Source organism: Choloepus didactylus, chromosome 9 (assembly GCF_015220235.1).
Source record: "Choloepus didactylus isolate mChoDid1 chromosome 9, mChoDid1.pri, whole genome shotgun sequence".
Lineage (NCBI taxonomy): Eukaryota > Metazoa > Chordata > Mammalia > Pilosa > Megalonychidae > Choloepus > Choloepus didactylus.
In genome coordinates this window covers 60,768,258-60,791,895 of record NC_051315.1, presented here as the reverse complement: position 1 = coordinate 60,791,895, position 23,638 = coordinate 60,768,258, and the positions used below count along the sequence as shown (strand labels likewise).

At 38.9% G+C, this 23,638-nt stretch overlaps 1 protein-coding gene across 2 annotated transcripts in view; it reads right to left on the bottom strand.

The window, feature by feature from the left end:
- Positions 1-8,106: 8,106 nt before the first annotated feature.
- DCAF17 (DDB1 and CUL4 associated factor 17) overlaps positions 8,107-23,638 on the bottom strand; it is an 87,541-nt gene continuing 72,009 nt past the window's right edge. Inside the window, exons 14-15 of one of the 2 annotated variants that reach the window (XR_005218831.1) lie at positions 21,118-21,221; positions 8,107-8,351 (exon numbers count right to left, since the gene is read on the bottom strand). Coding sequence is in view for 1 of the 2 variants with exons in the window: in XM_037849887.1 (XP_037705815.1) it covers positions 8,277-8,351 (75 nt within the window). In the remaining variant the exon portion in view is untranslated. The remainder of the gene's footprint in view (positions 8,352-21,117; positions 21,222-23,638) is intronic. The other variant, XM_037849887.1, reaches the window with a different exon arrangement.

Genomic DNA, 23,638 nt, shown 5'->3' with positions numbered 1-23,638 from the left:
CACCCCTCATAAGCTACATTTTTATACAACTGTCTTCGAGATTCGTGGGTTCTGGGTTGTAGTTTGATAGTTTCAGGTATCCACCACCAGCTACCCCAATTCTTTAGAACCTAAAAAGGGTTGTCTAAAGTGTGCGTAAGACTGCCCACCAGAGTGACCTCTCGGCTCCTTTTGGAATCTCTCTGCCACTGAAGCTTATTTCATTTCCTTTCACATCCCCCTTTTGGTCAAGAAGATGTTCTCTGTCCCACGATGCCAGGTCTACATTCTTCCCCGGGAGTCATATTCCACATTGCCAGGGAGATTCACTCCCCTGGGTGTCTGATTCCACATAGGGGGGAGGGCAGTGATTTCACCTTTCAAGCTGGCTTAGCCAGAGAGAGAGGGCCACATCTGAGCAACAAAGAGGCATTCGGAAGGAGGCTCTTAGGCACAACCATAGGGAGGCCTAGCCTCTCCTTTGCCGCAACCGTCTTCCCAAAGGTAAAACCTATGGTAGAGGGCCCAACCCATCAAACCACCAGTCCCCTATGTCTGTGGTCATGTTAGCAACCATCCAGGTGGGGTAGGTGAATACCCCTGCAGTCTCCACAGGCTCCTCAAGGGGGCACTACATCTATTTTTCCTTGTTTTTTTTTTTTTTTTTTTTAACTTTCCCTTCTTTTTTAAATCAACTGTATGAAAAACAAGTTAAAAGAAAACAAACATACAATAAAAGAACATTTCAAAGAGACCATAACAAAGGAGTAAGAAAAAGACAACTAACCTAAGATAACTGCTTAACTTCCAACATGTTCCTACTTTACCCCAAGAAAGTTACCTAATACAGCAACATTTCTGTGAACTTGTTCCTACTATATCCATCAGAAATTAACAGACCATAGTCATTCCTGGGCATCCCCAGAACGTTAAATAGCTTATCTGTTCTTCTTGGATTATTGTTCCCCCTGCCTTAATTGCTCTCCATTGCTAGTTCCCCTACATTCTACATTATAAACCATTTGTTTTACATTTTTCAAAGTTCACATTAGTGGTAGCATATAATATTTCTCTTTTTGTGCCTGGTTTATTTCGCTCAGCATTATGTCTTCAAGGTTCATCCATGTTGTCATATGTTTCACGAGGTCGTTCCTTCTTACTGCCGTGTAGTATTCCATCGTGTGTATATACCACATTTTATTTATCCACTCATCTGTTGAAGGACATTTGGGTTGTTTCCATCTCTTGGCAATTGTGAATAATGCTGCTATGAACATTGGCGTGCAGATATCTGTTCGTGTCACTGCTTTCCGATCTTCCGGGTATATACCGAGAAGTGCAATCGCTGGATCGAATGGTAACTCTATGACTTCCAGAGTGGCTGAACCATTATACAGTCCCACCAACAATGAATAAGAGTTCCATTTTCTCCACATCCCCTCCAGCATTTGTAGTTTCCTGTTTGTTTAATGGCAGCCATTCTAATCGGTGTGAGATGGTATCTCATTGTGGTCTTAATTTGCATCTCTCTAACAGCTAGTGAAGCTGAACATTTTTTCATGTGTTTCTTGGCCATTTGTATTTCCTCTTCAGAGAACTGTCTTTTCATATCTTTTGCCCATTTTATAATTGGGCTGTCTGTACTATTGTCATTGAGTTGTAGGATTTCTTTATATATGCAAGATATCAGTCTTTTGTCAGATACATGGTTTCCAAAAATTTTTTCCCATTGAGTTGGCTGCCTCTTTACCTTTTTGAGAAATTCCTTTGAGGTGCAGAAACTTCTAAGCTTGAGGAGTTCCCATTTATCTATTTTTTCTTTTGTTGCTTGTGCTTTGGGTGTGAAGTCTAGGAAGTGGCCACCTAATACAAGGTCTTGAAGATGTTTTCCTACATTATCTTCTAGGAGTTTTATGGTACTTTCTTTTATATTGAGATCTTTCGTCCATTTTGAGTTAATTTTTGTGTAGGGGGTGAGGTAGGGGTCCTCTTTCATTCTTTTGGATATGGATAGCCAACTCTCCCAGCCCCATTTGTTGAAAAGACCATTATGACTCAGTTCAGTGACTTTGGGGGCCTTATCAAAGATCAGTCGGCCATAGATCTGAGGGTCTATCTCTGAATTCTCAATTCGATTCCACTGATCTATATGTCTATCTTTGTGCCAGTACCATGCTGTTTTGGCAACTGTGGCTTTATAATAAGCTTCAAAGTCAGGGAGTGTAAGTCCGCCCACTTCGTTTTTCTTTTTTAGAGTGTCTTTAGCAATTTGAGGCATCTTCCCTTTCCAAATAAATTTGATAACTAGCTTTTCCAAGTCTGCAAAGTAGGTTGTTGGAATTTTGATTGGGATTGCATTGAATCTGTAGATGAGTTTGGGTAGAATTGACATGTTAATGACATTTAGCCTTCCTAACCATGAACATGGAATATTTTTCCATCTTTTAAGGTCCCCTTCTATTTCTTTTAGTAGAGTTACGTAGTTTTCCTTGTATAGGTCTTTTACATCTTTGGTTAAGTTTATTCCTAGGTACTTGATTTTTTTAGTTGCTATTGAAAATGGTATCTTTTTCTTGAGTGTCTCTTCAGTTTGTTCATTTCTAGCATATAGAAACATTACTGACTTATGTGCATTAATCTTGTATCCCGCTACTTTGCTAAATTTGTTTATTAGCTCTAGTAGCTGTATCGTCGATTTCTCAGGGTTTTCCAGATATAAGATCATTCTTTTCCAATTTGGATGCCTTTTATTTCTTTGTCTTGCCGGATTGCCCTGGCTAGCACTTCCAGCACAATGTTGAATAACAGTGGTGACAGCAGGCATCCTTGTCTTGTTCCTGATCTTAGAGGGAAGGCTTTCAGTCTCTCACCATTGAGTACTATGCTGGCTGTGGATTTTTCATATATGCTGTTTATCACATTGAGGAAGTTTCCTTCAATTCCTACCTTTTGAAGTGTTTTTATCAAAAACGGATGTTGGATTTTGTCAAATGCTTTTTCAGCATCTATTGAGATGATCATTTGATTTTTCCCTTTTGAATTTTTAATGTGCTATAATACGTTGATTGATTTTCTTATGTTGAACCATCGTTGCATGCCTGGAATGAACCCCAATTGGTCATGGTGTATGATTTTTTTAATGTGTCTTTGGATTTGATTTGCAAGTATTTTGTTGAGGATTTTTGCATCTATATTCATTAGGGAGATTGGCCGGTAGTTTTCCTTTTTTGTAGCATCTTTGCCTGGTTTTGGTATTAGATTGATGTTAGCTTCATAAAATGAGTTAGGTAGTGTTCCATTTTCTTCAATGTTTTGAAAGAGTTTGAGTAAGACTGGTGTCAGTTCTTTCTGGAAAGTTTGGTAGAATTCCCCTGTGAAGCCATCTGGCCCTGGGCATTTATTTGTGGGAAGATTTTTGATGACTGATTGGATCTCTTTGCTTGTGATGGGTTGGTTGAGGTCTTCTATTTCCTCTCTGGTCAGTCTAGGTTGTTCATATGTTTCCAGGAAATTGTCCATTTCCTCTACATTATCCAGTTTGTTGCCATACAGTTGTTCATAGTATCCTCTTATAATTTTTTTAATTTCTTCAGGATCTGCAGTTATGTCACCTTTTTCATTCATTATTTTGTTTATATGGGTCTTCTCTCTTTTTGATTTTGTCAGTCTAGCTAGGGGCTTGTCAATCTTGTTGATCTTCTCAAAGAACCAACTTTTGGTGATATTTATCCTCTCTGTTGTTTTTTTTGTTCTCTATGTCATTTATTTCTGCTTTAATCCTTGTTATTTCTTTTCTTGTACTTGGTTTAGGATTGGTTTGCTGTTCATTTTCTAGCTTCTTCAGTTGATCCATTAATTCTTTGATTTTGGCTCTTTCTTCCTTTTTAATATATGCGTTTAGTGCTATAAATTTCCCCCTCAGCACTGCTTTTGCTGCATCCCATAGGTTTTGGTATGTTGTGTTCTCATTTTCATTTGTCTCTATATATTTAGCAATTTCTCTTGCTATTTCTTCTTTAACCCACTGATTGTTTAGGAGTGTGTTGTTTAACCTCCAGGTATTTGTGAATTTTCTAAGTCTCTGATGGTTATTGACTTCTAATTGTATTCCATTGTGGTCAGAGAATGTGCTTTGAATAATTTCAATCTTTTTAAATTTACTGAGGCTTGTTTTATGTCCCAGCATATGATCTATTCTGGAGAAAGTTCCATGAGCACTAGAAAAGTATGTGTATCCTGGTGATTTGGGATGTAATGTTCTGTATATGTCTGTTAAATCTAATTCATTTATCAGATTGTTTAGGTTTTCAATTTCCTTATTGGTCCTCTGTCTGGTTGATCTATCTATAGGAGAGAGTGATGTGTTGAAGTCTCCCACAATTATTGTGGAAACATCAATTGCTTTCTTTAGTTTTGCCAGTGTTTCTCTCATGTTTTTGTGGCACCTTGATTGGGTGCATAGACATTTACGATTGTTATTTCTTCTTGTTGAATTGTCCCTTTTATTAGTATGTAGTGGCCTTCTTTGTCTCTCAAAACATCCCTGCATTTAAAGTCTATTTTACCTGAGATTAATATTGCTACACCTGCTTTCTTTTGGCTGTAGCTTGCATGATATATATTTTTTCCATCCTTTCACTTTCAATTTCTTTGTGTCCCTGTGTCTAAGATGAGTCTCTTGTATGCAACATATTGATGGTTCATTTTTTTTGATCCATTCTGCGACTCTATATTTTTTAATTGGGGAGTTTAATCCATTTACATTCAATGTTATAACCATGAAGGCATTTCTTGAATCAGCCATCTTATCCTTTGGTTTATGTTTGTCATATATATTTTTCCCCTCTCTCTATTAATATCCTTTATTGTACCCATACTGAATCTCTTTAGTACTGAACCTTTCTCCAAGTCTCTCTGTCCTTTCTTTGTTTCTCTGTCTGTAGGGCTCCCTTTAGTATCTCCAGTAGGGCAGGTCTCTTGTTAGCAAATTCTCTCAGCATTTGTTTGTCTGTGAAAAATTTAAGCTCTCCCTCAAATTTGAAGGAGAGCTTTGCTGGATGAAGTATTCTTGGTTGGAAATTTTTCTCACTCAGAATTTTAAATGTATCATGCCACTGCCTTCTTGCCTCCATGGTGGCTGCTGACTAGTCACTACTTAGTCTTATGCTGTTTCCTTTGTATGTGGTGAATTGCTTTTCTCTTGCTGCTTTCAGAACTTGCTCCTTCTCTTCCGTGTTTGACAGTGTGATCAGAATATGTCTCGGAGTGGGTTTATTTGGATTTATTCTATTTGGAGTTCGCTGAGCATTTATGATTTGTGTATTTATGTTGTTTAGAAGATTTGGGAAGTTTTCCCCAACAATTTCTTTGAATACTCTTCCTAGACCTTTACCCTTTTCTTCCCCTTCTGGAACACCAATGAGTCTTATATTCAGACGTTTTATATCATCTATCATATCCCTGAGGTCTGTTTCGATTTTTTCAATTTTTTTCCCCATTCTTTCTTTTATGCTTTCATTTTCCATTTTGTCATCTTCCGGGTCGCTGATTCATTGTTCAACTTCCTCTAGTCTTGTACTATGAGTGTCCAGAATCTTTTTAATTTGGTCAACAGTTTCTTTAATTTCCATAAGATCATCTATTTTTTTATTTAGTCTTGCAATGTCTTCTTTATGCTCTTCTAAGATCTTCTTGATATCCTTTGTATTCTGTACTATGGTCTCATTGTTCATCTTTAGTTCTTTGAGTAGCTGCTCCAGGTGCTGTGTCTCTTCTGATCTTTTGATTTGGGTGCTTGGGCTTGGGTTATCCATATCGTCTGGTTTTTTCATATGCTTTAGAATTTTCTGTTGTTTTTGGCCTCTTGGCATTTGCTGAACTTGATAGGGTTCTTTTAGGATGTGTAGACCAATTGAAGTCCTTATCTCTAATTTATCAGATCTACAGCTTTGTGGAGTATACTTTCTCTAACTAACCAGCAGGTGGCGTCCCCAAGCCACCTGTTCTCCACAAGCCAGTTCTCCCCTGCTTTGCCTTTTTGGTGAGTGGGGGAGTGAGTCTTGTGGGGTCCAATTGGTGTACCAAGCTTGCGTGTGTAGTTGGTGTTGCCCGCCCTGTATATGGGGCGTGTTTCTGGGCAGTCAGGGAGGGGGGGTGGCTCTAACAATCAAATCTCCCTGGTGATCCTGGAGTTTTAAAGCTGCTGCAGTAGTCTAATCCTTCAGTTCAGTCCTGCCACAGTTTGTCTCTGCCACTGACCCACAAGTCCTTGGTATTGGTGTATGGCTCCTGAGACTTGTAAGTTTGTCCCTCTTCCAGGCCGTGCACCCCCTGGTCCTCTGTTGACGGATGAGTGTGCTATGTCACAGGTGAGTGCCGTCCCCCAGGGCGGTTCTGGGCTGTTGGGCTGTGTAGGGAGGCTCCCAGTCTGCTAAAACGATGGCTGACTGGGGCTTTGTTAATTCACACTGCTCCACCTTCCCAACTCTGGGTAAATCAGCTGAGGTTGCAGGGAAGGCTAATGTCCACACCCCGTTTTGTGGAGTGTGCCTGTTATTTGAAGCACTTCCGTCACACTGGGTTGTGTGGGGCAGCTCTGGGCTATGGGGCTGGCGATGGGCAGGAGTGTTTCCTGTCCACCAGGATGATGGCTGTGAGTGGACACCCCCCTTTTCTTGGGAAGTTGTGGTGTTTAGTGAAATTTCTCAGCCATTGGATTATTGCCTTTTGTCTCAGAGCTCTCTTAGTTCTGCTCTTGTCTTGACCTGCCCAAATTGCAAGTCTTTGAAGCTTCCTGTATTGGGCTTCTTAGAGTAATTGTTTTACAAAAAGAAAAAAGGATTAAAAAAAAAAAAAAAAGGGCCCTCCTCAGAGATCTAATGGGTTATTGAAATGCTAAGAGACAAAGCAATTAGGGCCATTAAGGAAAGGTCCACAGGGCAGAGAGATCAGCTTTTCTTCGGGATTTGCATATGAGCCTGAGGGCCTGAGCTCTGCCCTTCCCCTTTCTATGTTCACCAGAACTCCAAAAATCCTCCGCTTTTATTTTGGAGTTTTTCGTGCTGTTTTTTTCTATATCTGTCTCCTCTCTGCTGGGCTGGCTGCTCTCAGATTCTCTGGTGTCTGGTCTCAGTCTATCTATGATTGGAGTTTGGATCAGTAGAATGAGTTTCCGATAAGGGCTGCCACTGCAGTTCTCCCTTCTCCTTCCCGGAGCTGACAGCCCCTCCTCCCACGGGACTGAGCCTGGCAGGGAGGGGCACGGGTCCCCTGACCACAAAAACTTACAGATTTCGCTGATCTCAGCAGTTCGACGTTTTCATGAGTGTTGTATGAAGTATGCCCAAAGTCATATTGCTCTGTGGTGTCCAGTCCACGCAGTTCCTGGCTTTCTACCTACTTTCCTGGAGGAGTAACTAAAACATACAGCTCACCAGTCCGCCATCTTGCCCCGCCCTCCTCCTGGGAGTGATGTTTTGAAGAGGAGCAAGCTTGCTAGAGAGGAATGTCCTGGGAGAAAGCCGTTTTGAGGCCGGAGCTTTGGAGCAGACGCCAGCTGCCTTCCCACCTAACAGAGGTTTACTGGACGCCATTGGCCATCCTCCGGTGAAGGTACCCGATTGCTGAGGTGTTACCTTGGATGCTTTGTGGCCTTAAGACTGTAACTGTGTAGTGAAATAAACCCCCGTTATATAAAAGCGTATCCATCTCTGGTGTTTTGCATTCTGCAGCATTAGCAAACTAGGACACAATCAGAAAGCAGAAAATATAATTCCCTAAGCATATTTCTCCTCTTAAGCTTCGATGTTGTTGCTTTCCAGCACACATACTGATTACTATTGCCCATCCTACCTGAAATTATTCTTCTTCACAGCACCTCAAATGTGCATGTCTTGAGGGTTTATTTTCCATGTCTTCCAGAAATCACCAGGGGGAAGGGGATACACATTTTGGGGCTTTCTCCCCTTCTTAGTCCCTATTTTCCCCAGCTTCACTTGTTACTGTCAGAAAACACAGTCTTAAATAGTCAGGCCCACCTGATCCCACATCAAACAGAGAAACAAGTCTCTTTGTTTTGGTGAGAAGGTGAGTTTATTGAAGATGCATCAACAAGGAACTAGAGGCAAAAAAAAAAACTTTCTAAGGCCAGTTCAGAGTGAGAAAAGTGGCTTGGGCTTTTATAACCCCAAATAGACAAAGAAATGACCAGAATCCAGAACAAAGTAGAAGGAAAAAAAAATAGAAGAGAGAAAGCTGTTTGGTTAGCATCTCCTGTTATCTTGAAGTCCTCCCCTCATTCAGGCTTGTATTTCAGGAAGGTATTGATTATCAGACCATATGGTGTTATCCCTCGTGTCCTCCTGCAAGCAATGCTGTGAAAGTTTTTGGGAACAGAGAATAAGTTTGTTGTTATTGTTGAGATTAGAGCAACAGCAAGTTATTTTAACAAGGGCCTTGTATAATGCTTAGAATAACTCAAGTCTGCTTGAGTGAATTGATCATAATAAATGTTTTTTATTTATTTATTTTTTGGCTACTGAAGACTATATTAAGCATTTTCCAGCTAAAGAATTATATTGACTATTTTTTCTACTTATCCAGCTATCAATCCTCCCCCTTTTTATGTGATATTTTCTTATTCTTAAGAAGTGATATCTTACAAGCATTTCTTATAAAAGGGAAAATGGAAGGAGGTCTCCCTTCTGTAACTGCTTATTGCTGGGCAAGGGCAAAGAGGTTCTTATATTAATCTGGAAGATGCTCTGGACATAAATCCACAGAAACAAAACAGGCAACACAAGACAAACATGGCATGCAGAATAAAAACCATGCTAATAAGGGCCATTTTCCATTTCATAGGTAAATTCACCAACCACTCAGAAAATGGGTCTAGTTCACTATAATCTTTAACATGATCAGTATCATCCTGCATATGATACAATATTGAACAGATATTGTTATATTCATCTGGTATATCTGTGCAGCACTTAATGCTAATGAATGCACAAGTTTTTTCCTGAGCTGCACTGAGTGTTAAGCTTGCAATACTATACATGCAATCCCCCCATAGGAGTAGGTTTTTAGGTTTTAACCACATCACTCTGGTAATTATAGCTTTGGGAGGTATTTTCTTTGTGCAGTTGTTATAGTGAAGCATTTTGGTCCTCTGGAAAACAGGACAGTGGGCTTTAGGGTTCCTTTGGACTGTCTCACAATGCCCTCCAGCACCATGCAATAGAGCCAGTCTGGAGGCAGTGTCCACTGAAGAGCCAAAGCGACTGAGTCTTTTCTGGCAGGCAGAGCCAAAAGTGTCCATATTAAAAAGTGTTTTTAGTAACAGCATGTTCCCATTTACTTCTGGAGCATGTCCATGTGATGTGGTTGACCTCCTTATAGTTCTAGGGAACACAGAAACGGGTCTAGCCAATAACTCAGATGGGGAGACACAGTGCACTATACTAGGAGCTTGGTTTAAACATGTAAGCCCTTCAGCTAAAAGAGAGGTCTAATTTTTTTTTTCTTACATTTTTACTAGGGTTATGTTTGTTAATGGGTAGCACATGATTTATATACTTGCTTTGCTTTTTTTAAAAAGTCTTTTTTTTGTTGTTGAAGATGAAGCTCTGACTTGAAGCTACCTGCAAGCACTTTCGGAGAAGTATCAGAGTAAAACAATGTAACTGACAAGGAAATTTGGCTGTTTTTGTGACATATAACATTTTTAAAATAACTAAAGCCAGAACTAGCAGCACTATATTGTTGTTTAATATGCACATCAGTACCAAAAGTTTAGAAAATTTTAAAATTTTTATAACATTGTTTAAACATTTCTTATGCAACTTATAACATATCAAATGAACTTAACTATTTTTAGCATTTCATTTTTTCAAAGTAAAAGAACAAATTCTTTGAAACTGTTGGGAATAAAAAGATATTCTTTAGGGCTTGAACTTGAGAAAGCAAAATGCCAAAAGTTGTCAAGTTTGAAACAATATTTGTTTTTTCTCATTTGACTAAAGTTAAAGAAAAGACTTAGCTCTTTTAAAAGTGAGAAGACTTACTATTCTTAAAAAAACCAAGGACATGATAAAGTTAACATAAAGTACAAGAAGTTATTTTTATAAAACACAGATTTTCTGCCTTTTACATTGATTATTCAGAAAAAAAACTTATAACATCTTACTGAAAACAGATTAATAATCCAAGGAAACTTTTTTGCTTTTAAAGAGAGAAAATTAAATTTTGTTTGACTGAAACTTAAAAAATTTTTAAGATATACTCATCAAATCTTTCCTGGACAAAATTACTTTCATTTTTTCTTTTAATAAAAACACATTTCTTAATGTTTCATAAAAGTTATCAAAATGATTTTGGAAATTTTTTTGTGAAGTAAACATCTTACAGCATACAGTTACCATTAGACTCAAACCTGTCAGAATAATGTTAAATATTTAAAACACTTTAGTCAATGCATTTTGAAACAGTAATAACATATAGATATAACATTGCCCGCCCCCAAAACCACAATGACTTAATTTTGCATGAATTTGGAAATTCATGAAAGCATTTTGTCTTTACAGTTTTGTTAAAACATTTTAGAGGCATATTGGCTTCATTTATATGTCCACTACTATAGGATACTGAACGAGGGTGAAGCCAGGAATAAGCTTCGCAATCTTGTATAACAGTTATTAAATTAGGGTATTTGAAGGGGACTCCTATTGTTCTTGCCATTTGCCACCCCATGGCTGCTCCTCTATGCCCTCCTTTTTTATGTATTATAAGGCAGCCTCCTCAGCAGGTGGGGGACATATTGGGGGGGTATGGGTTAAAGCATCTGCTTCTTGGTTATAAAAAGAGAAGTTTTCTCAATTTAATTAATTACATGGCAGAGTATTCTCTCATAACCTAGTTTTATTTACTGGCCAAACAGGGCTGTTAAAAGGACTCTGTGCCAGTGTTATGGGTTTGTCTCTTTATACCTTGAACCTATGATCTCATGTTAGAAAAGGCCTGAGCCTTATCAGGTTGTGGTTCAGCCAGTTTGGGCTTTATCAAGTGACCTCCCACTCAAATGAGAGTATAGGGACAGATAATAGTTTAAAAGTAAAGAGCACTCAAGATAAGAATTTAAATTCAACACATATTACTGAAGGAGTACTTAAAGTAAAAGAAACAAGTTTACAATGCAAAAATAAATACATTACAAAGCCTGGGGACTTCTGTCCCTTCCAGATGTAGTTGGATATGAGATCAGAAAACCTCTCCTGTTTATGTTATAGAGATTTATTGAGCCTTGATTTAGGGTACATTCAATTAAGTCATATTCTATTTTTATGTTTGAACCACAGGTGAATAAAAAATAAAGGTCACTTTCTTGGGGTAGAGTAGGAACATGTTGGATGTAAAGTAGTTATCTTAGGTTAGTTGTCTTTTTCTTACTCCCTTGTTATGGTCTCTTTGAAATGTTCTTTTAGTGTATGTTTTTTTTAATTATTTTTTTATTTTTTTTTATTTTTCATACAGTTGATTTAGGAAAAAAAAGTTTAAAAAAAAAAAAAAAAAACAAGGAAAAAAATATACAGAGCCCCCTTGAGGAGCTGGTGGAGAATGCAGGGGTATTGGCCTGCCCTACCTCGATGGTTGCTAACATGCCCACAAACATAGGGGACTGGTGGTTTGATGGATTGAGCCCTCTACCACAGGATTTGCCCTTGGGAAGACTGTTGCTGCAAAGGAGAGGCTAGGCCTCCCTATAATTGTGCCCAAGAGCCTCCTCCCGAATGCCTCTTTGTTGCTCAGATGTGGCCCTGTCTCTCTAGCTAAGCTAACTGGAAAGGTGAAATCACTGCCCTCCCTGCTACGTGGGATCAGACACCCAGGGGAGTGAATCTCCCTGGCAACGTGGAATATGACTCCCGGGGAGGAATGTAGACCTGGCATCATGGGATGGAGAACATCTTCTTGACCAAAAGGGGGATGTGAAAGGAAATGAAATAAGCTTCAGTGGCAGAGAGATTCCAAAAGGAGCCGAGAGGTCACTCTGGTGGGCACTCTTATGCACAATATAGACAACCCTTTTTAGGTTCTAATGAATTGAGGTAGCTGGTGGTGGATACCTGAAACTATCAAACTATAACCCAGAACCCAAGAATCTCAAAGACAATTGTATAAAAATGTAGCTTATGAGGGGTGACAATGGGACTGGGAAAGCCATAAGGACCACACTCCACTTTGTCTAGTTTCTGGATGGATGAGTAGAAAAATAGGGGAAGGAAACAAACAAACAAACAGACAAAGGTACCCAGTGTTCTTTTTTACTTTAATTGCTCTTTTTCACTTTAATTATTATTCTTGTTATTTTTGTGTGTGTGGTAATGAAGGTGTCAGGGAATGATTCTGGTGATGAATGTACAACTATGTAATGGTACTGTGAACAATCGAATGTACGATTTGTTTTGTATGACTGTGTGGTGTGAATATATCTCAATAAAATGAATATTAAAAAATAAAAATAAAAAAAATAAAGGAAAGTAGTCACAGTGTTATGAGAAATTCAACCTTAACCTTGAATGTCTGCAAAACTTTACTGAACATATTTTCTACTAATTAAGCAATGACTTCTGTAAGAGCAATATACCACTTATATAAAAAAGCAATATACCATTTACATAAAACTACTTATATAAAAACTAAAATTTAAAAGAGGTTACTATTACTTATATTTAACTTATTAGTATAGCTTTTTTATTTCATTTTATAATTAGTTTAACCAGTGCATCATTTTGATAAGTATACATTTGATTAAAAGTGTATTCAGAGAGAGAGGAGCTAAAATGGTGGCATAGAGAGGAGTGGAAGCTAGTTAGTCTCCCTGGAAGAACTAACAAACAACAGGAACAACTAGTAAATAACCTGGAGTAACTGCAGGGAGACAAACGTGACTGTCCACTCATCATAGACCAACCTGAATTGGGAGGAATGCCCGAGATTACAGCATAAAATCTGTAAGTAAAAACTGTGGACCCACGTCGAGAGCCCCTCCCTCATGGAAGCCTGAACTGCAAAGCCTTGCTGTGCTAGAGAGCAGCACTCTCTGAACAAGTGAATATACCTCAGCCCAGCTCCAACTGGGTTTTAATGTTAACCAGTCAATACAGACTGCAAATCCCCAACAAGCAGACAGAGGCTTTTGGTGATGACTGACCTTGGAGAGTCAGGGGACATATGTGTCTCAGGATGGGGAGCCCAAAGGATTGGGTGCTATCTCTGGCTGCCGGGTGAATCTGGGGGCTGTCTGTCCCTTTCTCTCTCTCTCAATTTGGGTGGCTCAGTGGAGAAAGCCTCAACTGTTTTCAGCTCACAGTGCTCTGCAGTAGAGAAAGCCTCAGCCATTTTAAACTTGCAGCACTCTGACCCAGACAAGGATGGATATAGCAGAATCAGAGAAACGAAGAATCTATTTATATGCAAATGACTTCTTGCTAGGGGGCATATCTTCCCAAGAGGAAAGAGGTGAGGCCCAGCTCTACTACCCGCCTTCCATTCAGAACCAGACTCCAGAGCTTGGGGGAAAACAGCCATTGGCCACACCTCCTTACACCGGTCTGGAGTGACATGCTGACAGGCGCACCTGCTGGGCAGAAAAGCACAAGGTGTGTCAGTCCTCTAAGACACACCATAAGGGAAACCGGATACTGAATATTTCCTCCTTCTGGGACCTGAGCCTATTCTCATCTGGGAAAACCTGACTGGGGTGGCCAAGGAGGTCAGATGCCTAGACAATAGAAAACTACAACCTACACTAAGAAAAATGAAGTTATGGCCCAGCCAAAAGAACAAACTTACACTTCAACTGAGATACAGGAATTTAAACAACTAATGCTAAATCAATTCAAGAAGTTTAGAGAAGATATGGTGAAAGAGATAAAGGCTATAAAGAGAACACTGGGTGTACATAAGGCAGAAATCGAAAGTTCAAAAAAACAACTGGCAGAATCTATGGAAATGAAAGGCACAATACAAGAGATGAAAGACACAATGGAAACATACAACAGCAGATCTCAAGAGGCAGAAGAAAACACTCAGGAACTGGAAAACAAGACACCTGAAAGCCTACACACAAAAGAACAGATAGAGAAAAGAATGGAAAAATATGAGCAACATCTCTGGGAACTTAAGGACAAAATGAAATACAAGAATGTACATATCATTGGTATCCCAGAAGGAGAATAGAAGGGAAAAGGGGCAGAAGCAATAATAGAGGAAATAATCAATGAAAATTTCCATCTCTTATGAAAGACATAAAATTACAGATCCAAGAAGCACAGCATACTCCAAACAGAGCAGATCTGAATAGACCTACGCCAAGACACTTAATAATCAGATTATCAAACATCAAAGACAAAGAGAGAATCCTGAAGGCAACAAGAGAAAAGTGGTCCATCACATACAAAGGAAGCTTAATAAGACTATGTGCAGATTTCTCAGAAGAAACCATGGAGGCAAGAAGGAAGTGGTGTGATATATTTAAGATATTGAAAGAGAAAAACCACCAACCAAGAATCCTATATCTGGCAAAACTCTTCTTCAAATATGAGGGAGAGTTTAAAATATTCTCTGACTAACAGACAATGAGAGAGTTTGTGAACAAGATACCTGCCCTACAGGAAATACTAAAGGGAGCACTACAGACTGATAGGAAAAGACAGGAATGAGATGTTTGGAAGACAATTTGGGGTGACGGTAGCACAGCAATGTAAATACACTGAACAAAGGTAACTATGAATATGGTTGAAAGAGGAAGGTTAGGAGCATGTTGAACACCAGAAGAAAAGAGTAAAGATAAAGACTGGGACTGTGTAACTCAGTGAAACCTAGAGTGTTCAAAAATTGTGATAAAATGTACAAATACATTTTTCCCTGAGGGAGAACAAACAACTGTCAACCTTACAAGGTGTTAAAAATAGGGAGGTACTGGGGGAAAAATACAATCAATGAAGATGACTATAATTAATTAACAGAATCATTGTATTATGCTTCCTTTAATGTAACAAAGGTAATATACCAAGGTAAATTCAGATAAGAAGGGGGCATAGGGAAGGGGTGTGAGACTCTTGGCATTGGTGGTGTTGTCTGACTCTTTATCCTACTTTAATCTAAGGTTGTCTTCCCTTTTGCTGCTTCCTAGCTATCATGTTTTTTTTCTTCTCTTTCTTTTTTCTTTTTCTTTTGCCTTTCTACCTTCTTTGACTCTTCCTCCTGCTTTGTGAAAGAAATGTAGATGTCCTTATATAGATAATGGTGGGGGTGCTGAACATATAAATATGTGACTATACAGGGAACCATTGATTGTTTACTCAGGGTGGAATGTATGGCATGTGAACAAAACTATCTTAAAAAAAAAAATGGGTTGATGATGAAAACTTGAGGGCAATATACTGAATGAAATAAGCCAGACACATAAGGACAAATATTGCAGGGTCTCACTGATAGGAACTGATTATAATATGTAAACTCACAGACATGGAATATAAGTTACCAAGATATAGAATGAGACTAAAAAATGGAGAGTGGTAGCTTAGTATGAGCAGAATGTTCAACTAGATGAATTTAAATGTTTGGAAATGAACAGAGGTGATGGTAGCACCTTGTGAGAGTAAAAGTGCTGAATGGTGCGTAAATGTGGTGGAAAGGGGAAGCTTGGAGTCATGTATGTCACCAGAGGGAAGGTTGGAAGTTAAAAGACGGGAATGTGTGAAACAGTAAACCTCATGGTGGGCAATGTCCGGATTAACTGTACAAATATTGGAAATCGCTTTCATGAACCAGAACAAGTGTATGACACTACAACTGGAAGTTGATAATAGAGGGGCATATAGGGAAAAAATGTATACCTATTGCAAACTATATACTACAATTAGTAGTATTTCAACGTTCTTTCATAAACAGCAACAAATGTACTATAGCAATACTACAAGTCAACAATGGAGGGGGGTGGTTGGGGATATGGAAGGATTTGAGTTTCCTTTTCTTTTTTTTTTTTTTTTTTCCTTCTTCTTCGTCTTTACTTCTTTTCTGGAGTGATGAAAATGTTCTAAAAATTGAACAAAAATTAATTGTGGTGATGGATGCACAGCTGTATGATGGTACCAGGGACAATTGATTGTACACTTTGGATCTTTGGATAATTGTATTGTATGTGAACAATCAAATTTAAAAAAATACTGTATTCAGCCTTGTTACATTACTTATGATTTATTTATGATTGAAGTAAAAGCTTCAGCCCTATTCTGTTTTCTTTTTTTACACAAAGGACAAGATGGTTACATGTTATCTATATCTAAAAAGGTTGAGAAGGGCTTTTTGCTCTCCTGAAAATATTCTTAGCTTTTATCTGTTTAGCTTTTCCTGTAGTATGATCTTCTAACGTAGTACTTGAAGGATATGAATTCTCTGACCCAGTTATCATAGCAAGACTTTTCTTTTTCTATCATTTGGAAATTGTACTTGAATGTTTTGGGGTAAAATTCTGTTAAATATACTTCTATATCAGAAGGAATATCTAGTTCTTCACCATCAGAACAGAAAGCATCAAGTGGCGTATGACAGCAGCAAGGCTCTTCAGCTATCTGATCCCTGTAGAGAAAAGGAGTTAGCGTTCTCATTATCAGACTTCTCGGTAGAGATATTATTCTGCAACACTGGTTTGACAATTTGCACTTTTGTTAATTTTTAAATTGTATCAATTACTTCTTGATGTCCTCCCAGGGATTTCAGGTTTTTGGAAGTACCGCTTTGGCCAGGCCCTTTTTTTCTGACTCCTTAATTTTAAAAACTGACAGGTCAGCACTTCTATATCATTATTTCTCTTATTTAATTGCTCTGGAAGGCCTGCCACCAAAGCAGAAGTGGAAGTCTGCATATTTTTTTAATTGTAACTTTTCCTTTTACTTGCAGATTTTTCTGTCTTTCTTGTGACAATCTGCTATAGCTAGCTGTACCATACATAATGGCCAGCTGACTGCAGCTGTAGCTCATCTGTTACTATTACTAAATTTCATAATCTTTTGTTCCTGTAAAACATTTTTAATTGGATAATTACATGAAGGTTAGGAGTCCCATCTTCTGTCCATCCTGCCCCTTTACTTAATTTGTATTGTGGCTACACAGAGTTGCAATAATGTACTAACAATTTCTTTTTTAAATGATGCTTTCCAAATTTAGACTAATTATTAAGAAGAGTTCCCAAGGGAAATGTAGCTGGAACACTTTGAGAGTTTTCCATGGCTGGGAAATACCAACAAAAATCACAAAGACAGAACATCAGAGTAGGAGCTCCTTAAATACAACTGGTTCCCCAGACAAATGCAAACTGTGCAAACTGCACAAATTCAAAAGGAGAACCACAAATCCAGGGTTACAGATAACAGGGCTCAAACCTACCAAGTTCGCATGCACGATCCCTGGATCAACTCAATTAGCCTTTTCACACAATAGGCCAATTTAAACAAAAGGAAGCAAAGTGAACATAACAAACAAAACATCACACACTTACCTAGCACAGGGAAAGTCTCGACTGCAAAGTCACCTTCACCCAGATGCACCTGGTATCTGTCCAGAGCAGGTGCCTCCACCTGGACCCTTCAGTCCTGGTCCTCCAGGAAAAATTCCCAGGCAGCTGCAAGGCACAGAGCCAAGGAGTCCAGGGGAGTCCCGCAGCTGATGAGACATGGATCAGGGCTGCACTAAAGGCAGTGGGGGTCCTGCTGCAGTCACCAAATTGTTACCATCAGAAAACACGGTCCTAAATAGGCCCACCTAATCCCACATCAAACAGAGAAACAAGTCTCTTTGCTTTGGTGAGAAAGTGAATTTACTGAAGATGTATCAACAGGGGATTGGAGGGGAAAAAATCTTTCCAAGACCAGTTCAGACTGAGAAGAGTGGTTTGGGCTTTTATAACCCCAAGCAGACAAAGAAATGGCCAGAATCCAGAAGAAAATAGAAGGGGAAAAAAAATAGAAGAGAGAAAGCTGTTTGGTTAGCATCTCCTGTTATCTTGAAGTCCTTCCCTCATTCAGGCTTGTAGTTCAGGAAGGTACTGCTTATCAGACCACATGATGATATCCCTCCTATCCTCCTGCAGGCAATGCTGGGAAAGTTTTTGGGAACAGAGAAGAAGCTTGTTGTTGTTGTTGAGATTAGAGCAACAGCAAGTTATTTTAACAAGGGCCTTTTATGCTTAGAATAACTCAAGGCTTCTTGAGTGAAATGATCATAATAAATGGTTTTTTATTTTTTTGATCACTGAAGACTATACTAAGCATTTTCCAGCTAAAGAATTATATTGACTATTTTTTCTACTTATCCAGCTATCACACTCACCTGCAGGATTTTATAACTTTGACATGTTGGCAAAACTCCATTCAGTTTCTGAGCAGATCTTGACCACTCCACCCACCAGCAGATCAAGTCTGGAATTAGTTTGATTTCAGTAAACCTAGTATAAGCCCTGGGCATCCTGCTCTCCTCATGCCTTTCCCTAACCTTGCCTGTGTTTGCCCCAATCCCCCTTTTTTTTTTAATTAAATTCAGTTTTATTTACAATCATCCATGGTATACAATCTTCTGTCCACAGTATGATAATATAGTTATGTGTTCATCACCACAATCTCTCTCTGAACATTTTCCTTACATCAGAAAGAACCAGAACAAGAGTAAAAAATAAAAGTGAAAAAATAACACCCAAATCATCCCCCCATCCCACCCCATTTGTCCTTTAGTTTTTATCCCCATTTTTCTACTCATCCATACACTAGATAAAGGGGGTGTGATCCACAAGGTCTTCACAATCACACTGTCACCCCTTGTAATGTACATTATTATATAATTGTCTACAGGAGTCCAGACTGCTGGGTTGGAGTTTGGTAGTTTCAGGTATTTACTTCTAGCTATTCCAATACATTAAAACCTAAGACGTGTTATCTATATAGTGCATAAGAATGTCCACCAGAGTGACCTCTCGACTCCATTTGAAATCTCTCAGCCACTAAAACTATTTCGTCTCATTTTGCATCCCCCTTTTGCTCAAGAAGATACTCTCAGTCCCACGATGCTGGGTCCACATTCATCCCTGGGAGTCATATTCTGCATTGCCAGGGAGATTTACAACCCTGGAAGTTGGGTCCCACGTAGTGGGGAGGGCAGTGAGTTCACCTGTCAAGATGGCTCAGTTAAGAGAGAGAGAGAGGGCCACATCTGAGCAACAAAGAGGTATTCAGGGGGAGACTCTTAGGCACAACTATATGCAAGTTTAGCCTCTCCTTTGCAGTAACGAGCTTCATATGGGCAAGTCCCATGATCGAGGGCTCAGCACATCAAACCACCAGTCCCAATGTTTGTGACAACATCAATACCAGTCCAAGTGAGGATGTCCAACACATCTGCACCTTCCCCCAGATCCTCGTGCCCCAATCCCTTTTCATGATCCTGCTTCTGAAGCACTGGAGCCTATATTTTCCTTATTATATGAAAGGATGTCTGTCAGCCTATAATTGATTTAGCTGAAGTATCAGAAATGCACCACCAAATAGTCTTAAAGCAAGATAGGGGTTTTGTTTTCCTCAACAAATGAGAAGTTCAGAAGTAGGTAGTCCATGAATGGTATGACAGGGCTTCGTGACAACTCAGGCCCAGGTTTCTTTCTGCCTTCCACTCTCTCAAGGTGACACCCCTCTTTCCAGTGTCCCATCTGAGGGCGGAGGGGAGAATGGCAAAATGTGTGTCCAGGTGAATCTGCCTCTCCTTTAAAAGGGCTTTACAAGAAGACCCACCAAACATTTTTGTTTACAGAATATCTCTAGCTGCAAGGGAGCAGAAATGCAGTTTGGGGGATGTATTCAAAATCAAAAAGGGGAGAATGGATATCAGTCCAGTAGGACATCAGCAGTCTGTACTACAGAGTCTATATAAGCTTTTGACACATTGCTGTCAAAGGGCTCTTTTGGAATTGCCCTGATAAAACTATTTTGGCTTATTTTAGAAAAATTAAATTATAAAATTTTAATTCTTACAAAAGGAAATATATGTAACATGTATAAGATATTCTTTGACCATTTTAACTGAGTTTTTATTATTTCTGGAAATAATGTCATTGTCTAAAGACATACCCACTGGTCTGCCTCACTAGAATGTCCAACGACACACTGAAGATGATCGGGAAAGAAGCAAGAAGCCTAGTCATGGCCTTGAGTAGATCAGCATGCCACAAACCAGACCCAATATAAAAATAGTCCCATTCTAGTCACTAAACTTCAGGAAAAGGAAGAGCAAGGCTCAAAAAAATACAGAGATACTGAACCAAAATAGTCAAAGTCTTGATAGAGAATATTTCCAGTCCCACCATGGGTTTTAAAAAAGGGGTTTCTGTTTGGGCTGTTGCTGGAAATAAGCCACGTGAAGGCTAGAACTAGGTCTGTAATTCATGGATCTAAGACTCACACTTTATTATTATTATTACTTAATTAAAGAAATTGTAGGTTAACAGAAAAGACGTGTAAAAAATACAGAGTTCCTATATATCTCCCAGACGTTGACACTTTGCATAAACGTGGTACTGGAGGCAGATTAGACATGGGGAAAATGTCTTGCAGACTCTGAGGTGCCTTTGGACTCAGTGCTGGGAGGTGGGGGGTGGGAGGATGGGGTGGGGCATCTGGTGAGGTCAAGCTCCTGAAGCCTGAGGGGGTTGAACAAAGTAAGACACATTGTTCAACCACAGGGCATGGACCAATCACAACGGCCCACTCACAATCCTTGACTTGAATATGTATTCAGTCTATTGCAAAAGTTTACTTACAAACCTTGAGTTGCATGTTTGTTAACCAAGCACAAGAATATATAGACAACCAATCACAATAGCCTACTTACGCTACTTAATTTGAGTGATTACTCACCAATCACAATGTGCCAAGTGTACCAATGTCTCAAACCCCACCTCCCTTTGTTTGATTCGATAAAAAGCCCTTGTGTAAGCCATGTGCAGCGTGTCTCTCTCTTGAGCAAGCCCCGGGCTCACCCCTTAGAGTGTGTACTTTCACTTTCCTTAATAAACTTTTCTCACTTGATTATACCTACTTGTCTCATCTTTGAATTCTTTCTTGTGAAGAGATGGTGAGCCTGGAATGGAGCTCCCGTAACATCTTTCTCCACAAAAGGGAGCTCTGCTATCAGTACCTTTGCTACAATTGATGAAAGAATATTAAAATATTACTTTAACCATAGTCCATAGATTACATAAGGTGTATTTTCCCCACATATCACCCTATTATTAACACCTTGTAATAGTGTCATACATTTGTTATAATTCATGAAAGAACATTTTTATATTTGTACTATTAACCAGTCCATTGTCTGCAACAGGGTTCACTGTGTTATATGTCCCATGTTTTATCTTCCAACTTTCCTCCTAGTAACAAACATGACCCAAAACTTCCCCTTTCAACCACATTAACACATATAATTCAGCACTGTTAATTACACTCACAATAATGTGCTACCATCACCACTATCCATTTTCAAACATTTACAATCAACCTAAATAGAAATTCTGCACAAATTAAGCTTTGGCTACCCATTCTCTACCCTCATTCTATCCCCTGGTAACCTATATGCTAGATTCTAACTCTGTGAGTTTGCTTATTATAATTAGTTCATATCAGTGAGCTCATACAGTATTTCTCCATTTGTGTCTGGATTATTTCACTCAACACAATGTCCTCTGGTTCATCCATGTTGTTGCATGCATCAGGACTTCATTCCTTCTTACAGCTGAATAATATTCCATCATATATATATATATATATACCACATTTTTTATCCCATCACCAGTTAATGAACACTTGGGTTGCATTCCTCTTTTGCAAATTGTGAATAATGCTGCTTTGAACATCAGCATGCAATTATCTGTTTGAGTCCCCACTTTCAATTATTCTGGGTTCATATCAAGTAGCAGAATTGCCAGGTCATAAGGCAACTCTATATACTTAGTTTCCTGAGGAATAGCCAAAGTATCTTTCACAGCAGCTGCACCATTTTGCATTCCCACCAGCAATGAATGAGTGTTGCTAATCCTTCACATCCTCTCCAGCACTTTTGTGTTCTGTTTTCTTGTTTGTTTGTTTTAATAGTGGCCATTCTAGTAGGTATGAATGATATCTCATTGTGGTTTTCTCTTTTTTTTTTCTTTTTTTTTAATTCAATTTTATTGCAACATATTCACATACCTTACAATCATCCACAGTGTACAATCAACTGTTCACAGTACCATCATATAGTTGTGCATTCATCACCTCAATCAATTTTTGAACATTTTCCTTACTACAAAAAGAATAAAAATAAGAATAAAAATAAAAGTAAAAAAGCATTCCATCCCCTCATCCAATCCTATTTTTCATTTAGTTTTTGTCCCAATTTTTCTACTCATTTGTCTATACACTGGATAAAGGGAGTGTGAACCACAAGGTTTTCACAATCACATAGTCACACAATGTAAGCCACATAGTTATGCAATCGTCTTCAAGAATCAGGGCTATTGGGTTGTAGTATTTCCTTCTAACCATTCCAATACACTAAAAACTAAAACTGGATATCTATATAGTACAAAAGAATGCCCTCCAGAGTGACCTCTTGACTCCATTTGAAATCTCTTAGTCACTGAAACTTCATTTTGTTTCATTTCACTTCTTTCTTTTGGCCAAGAAGATTTTCTCAATCCCACGATGCCGGAACAGGCTCATCCCTGGGAGTCATGTCCCACATTGCCAGGGAGATTTACACCCTTGGGTGTCATGTCCCATGTAGCAGGGAGGGAAGTGAGTTCACCTGCCAAGTGGGCTTAGAGAGAGAGAGAAAGGGCCACACCTGAGCAACAAAGAGGATCTCTTGGGGACACTCTTAGGCACAATTATAAGTAGGCTGAGCCTCTCTTTTTCAGTAACAAGCTTTATAAGGGCAAGCCCCAAGATCAAGGGCTCCTCCTACTAGATTGTTAGTCTTCAATGTTTGTGAGAATATCAGTAATAACCCAGGTAGGGAAATCCCACATTTTTGCATTTTCCCCCAGTTCCTCAGGGGGGCCCTGAAAATATATTTTTATTCTCTGCCCAAATTACTTTGAGATATATCAGGATTTCACACTAACCTGTACAAACCTACCAGAACTCACTTCCTACTCAAAGTTCCATGTTATTATGGTGTTTGAATAAACTGATAATACAAGTTAAATTATTTAGTGTGCTGCAGAAAACATAGATCCTGCACCAAATAAACATCTCTTCCCTTGGTCTCACATAGAAGTTGAAGTTTTAAAACACAGTCAATATCGTCCTTTACCCTTTGGCCTGATTTGTCTTGGTCCTAACCAGATCCTTTTCATTCGTATCTCTAATTGAAGTCTAAACTCTTTTTCAGCTTTTTAAAATAGTTGCTGTATGGGGTAATACTAACATTCATAGCTACCAAGCTCTAGCTCTTAGTTTCAGATGTCACACAGATACCCAAAGTTCCAGAGATTGACCAGGTTGTACACAAAATGCTCAGCATCTCAGAATTTGGAGATAACCATTACAACTCAGGAATAGATGTGACTGCTGTAAGA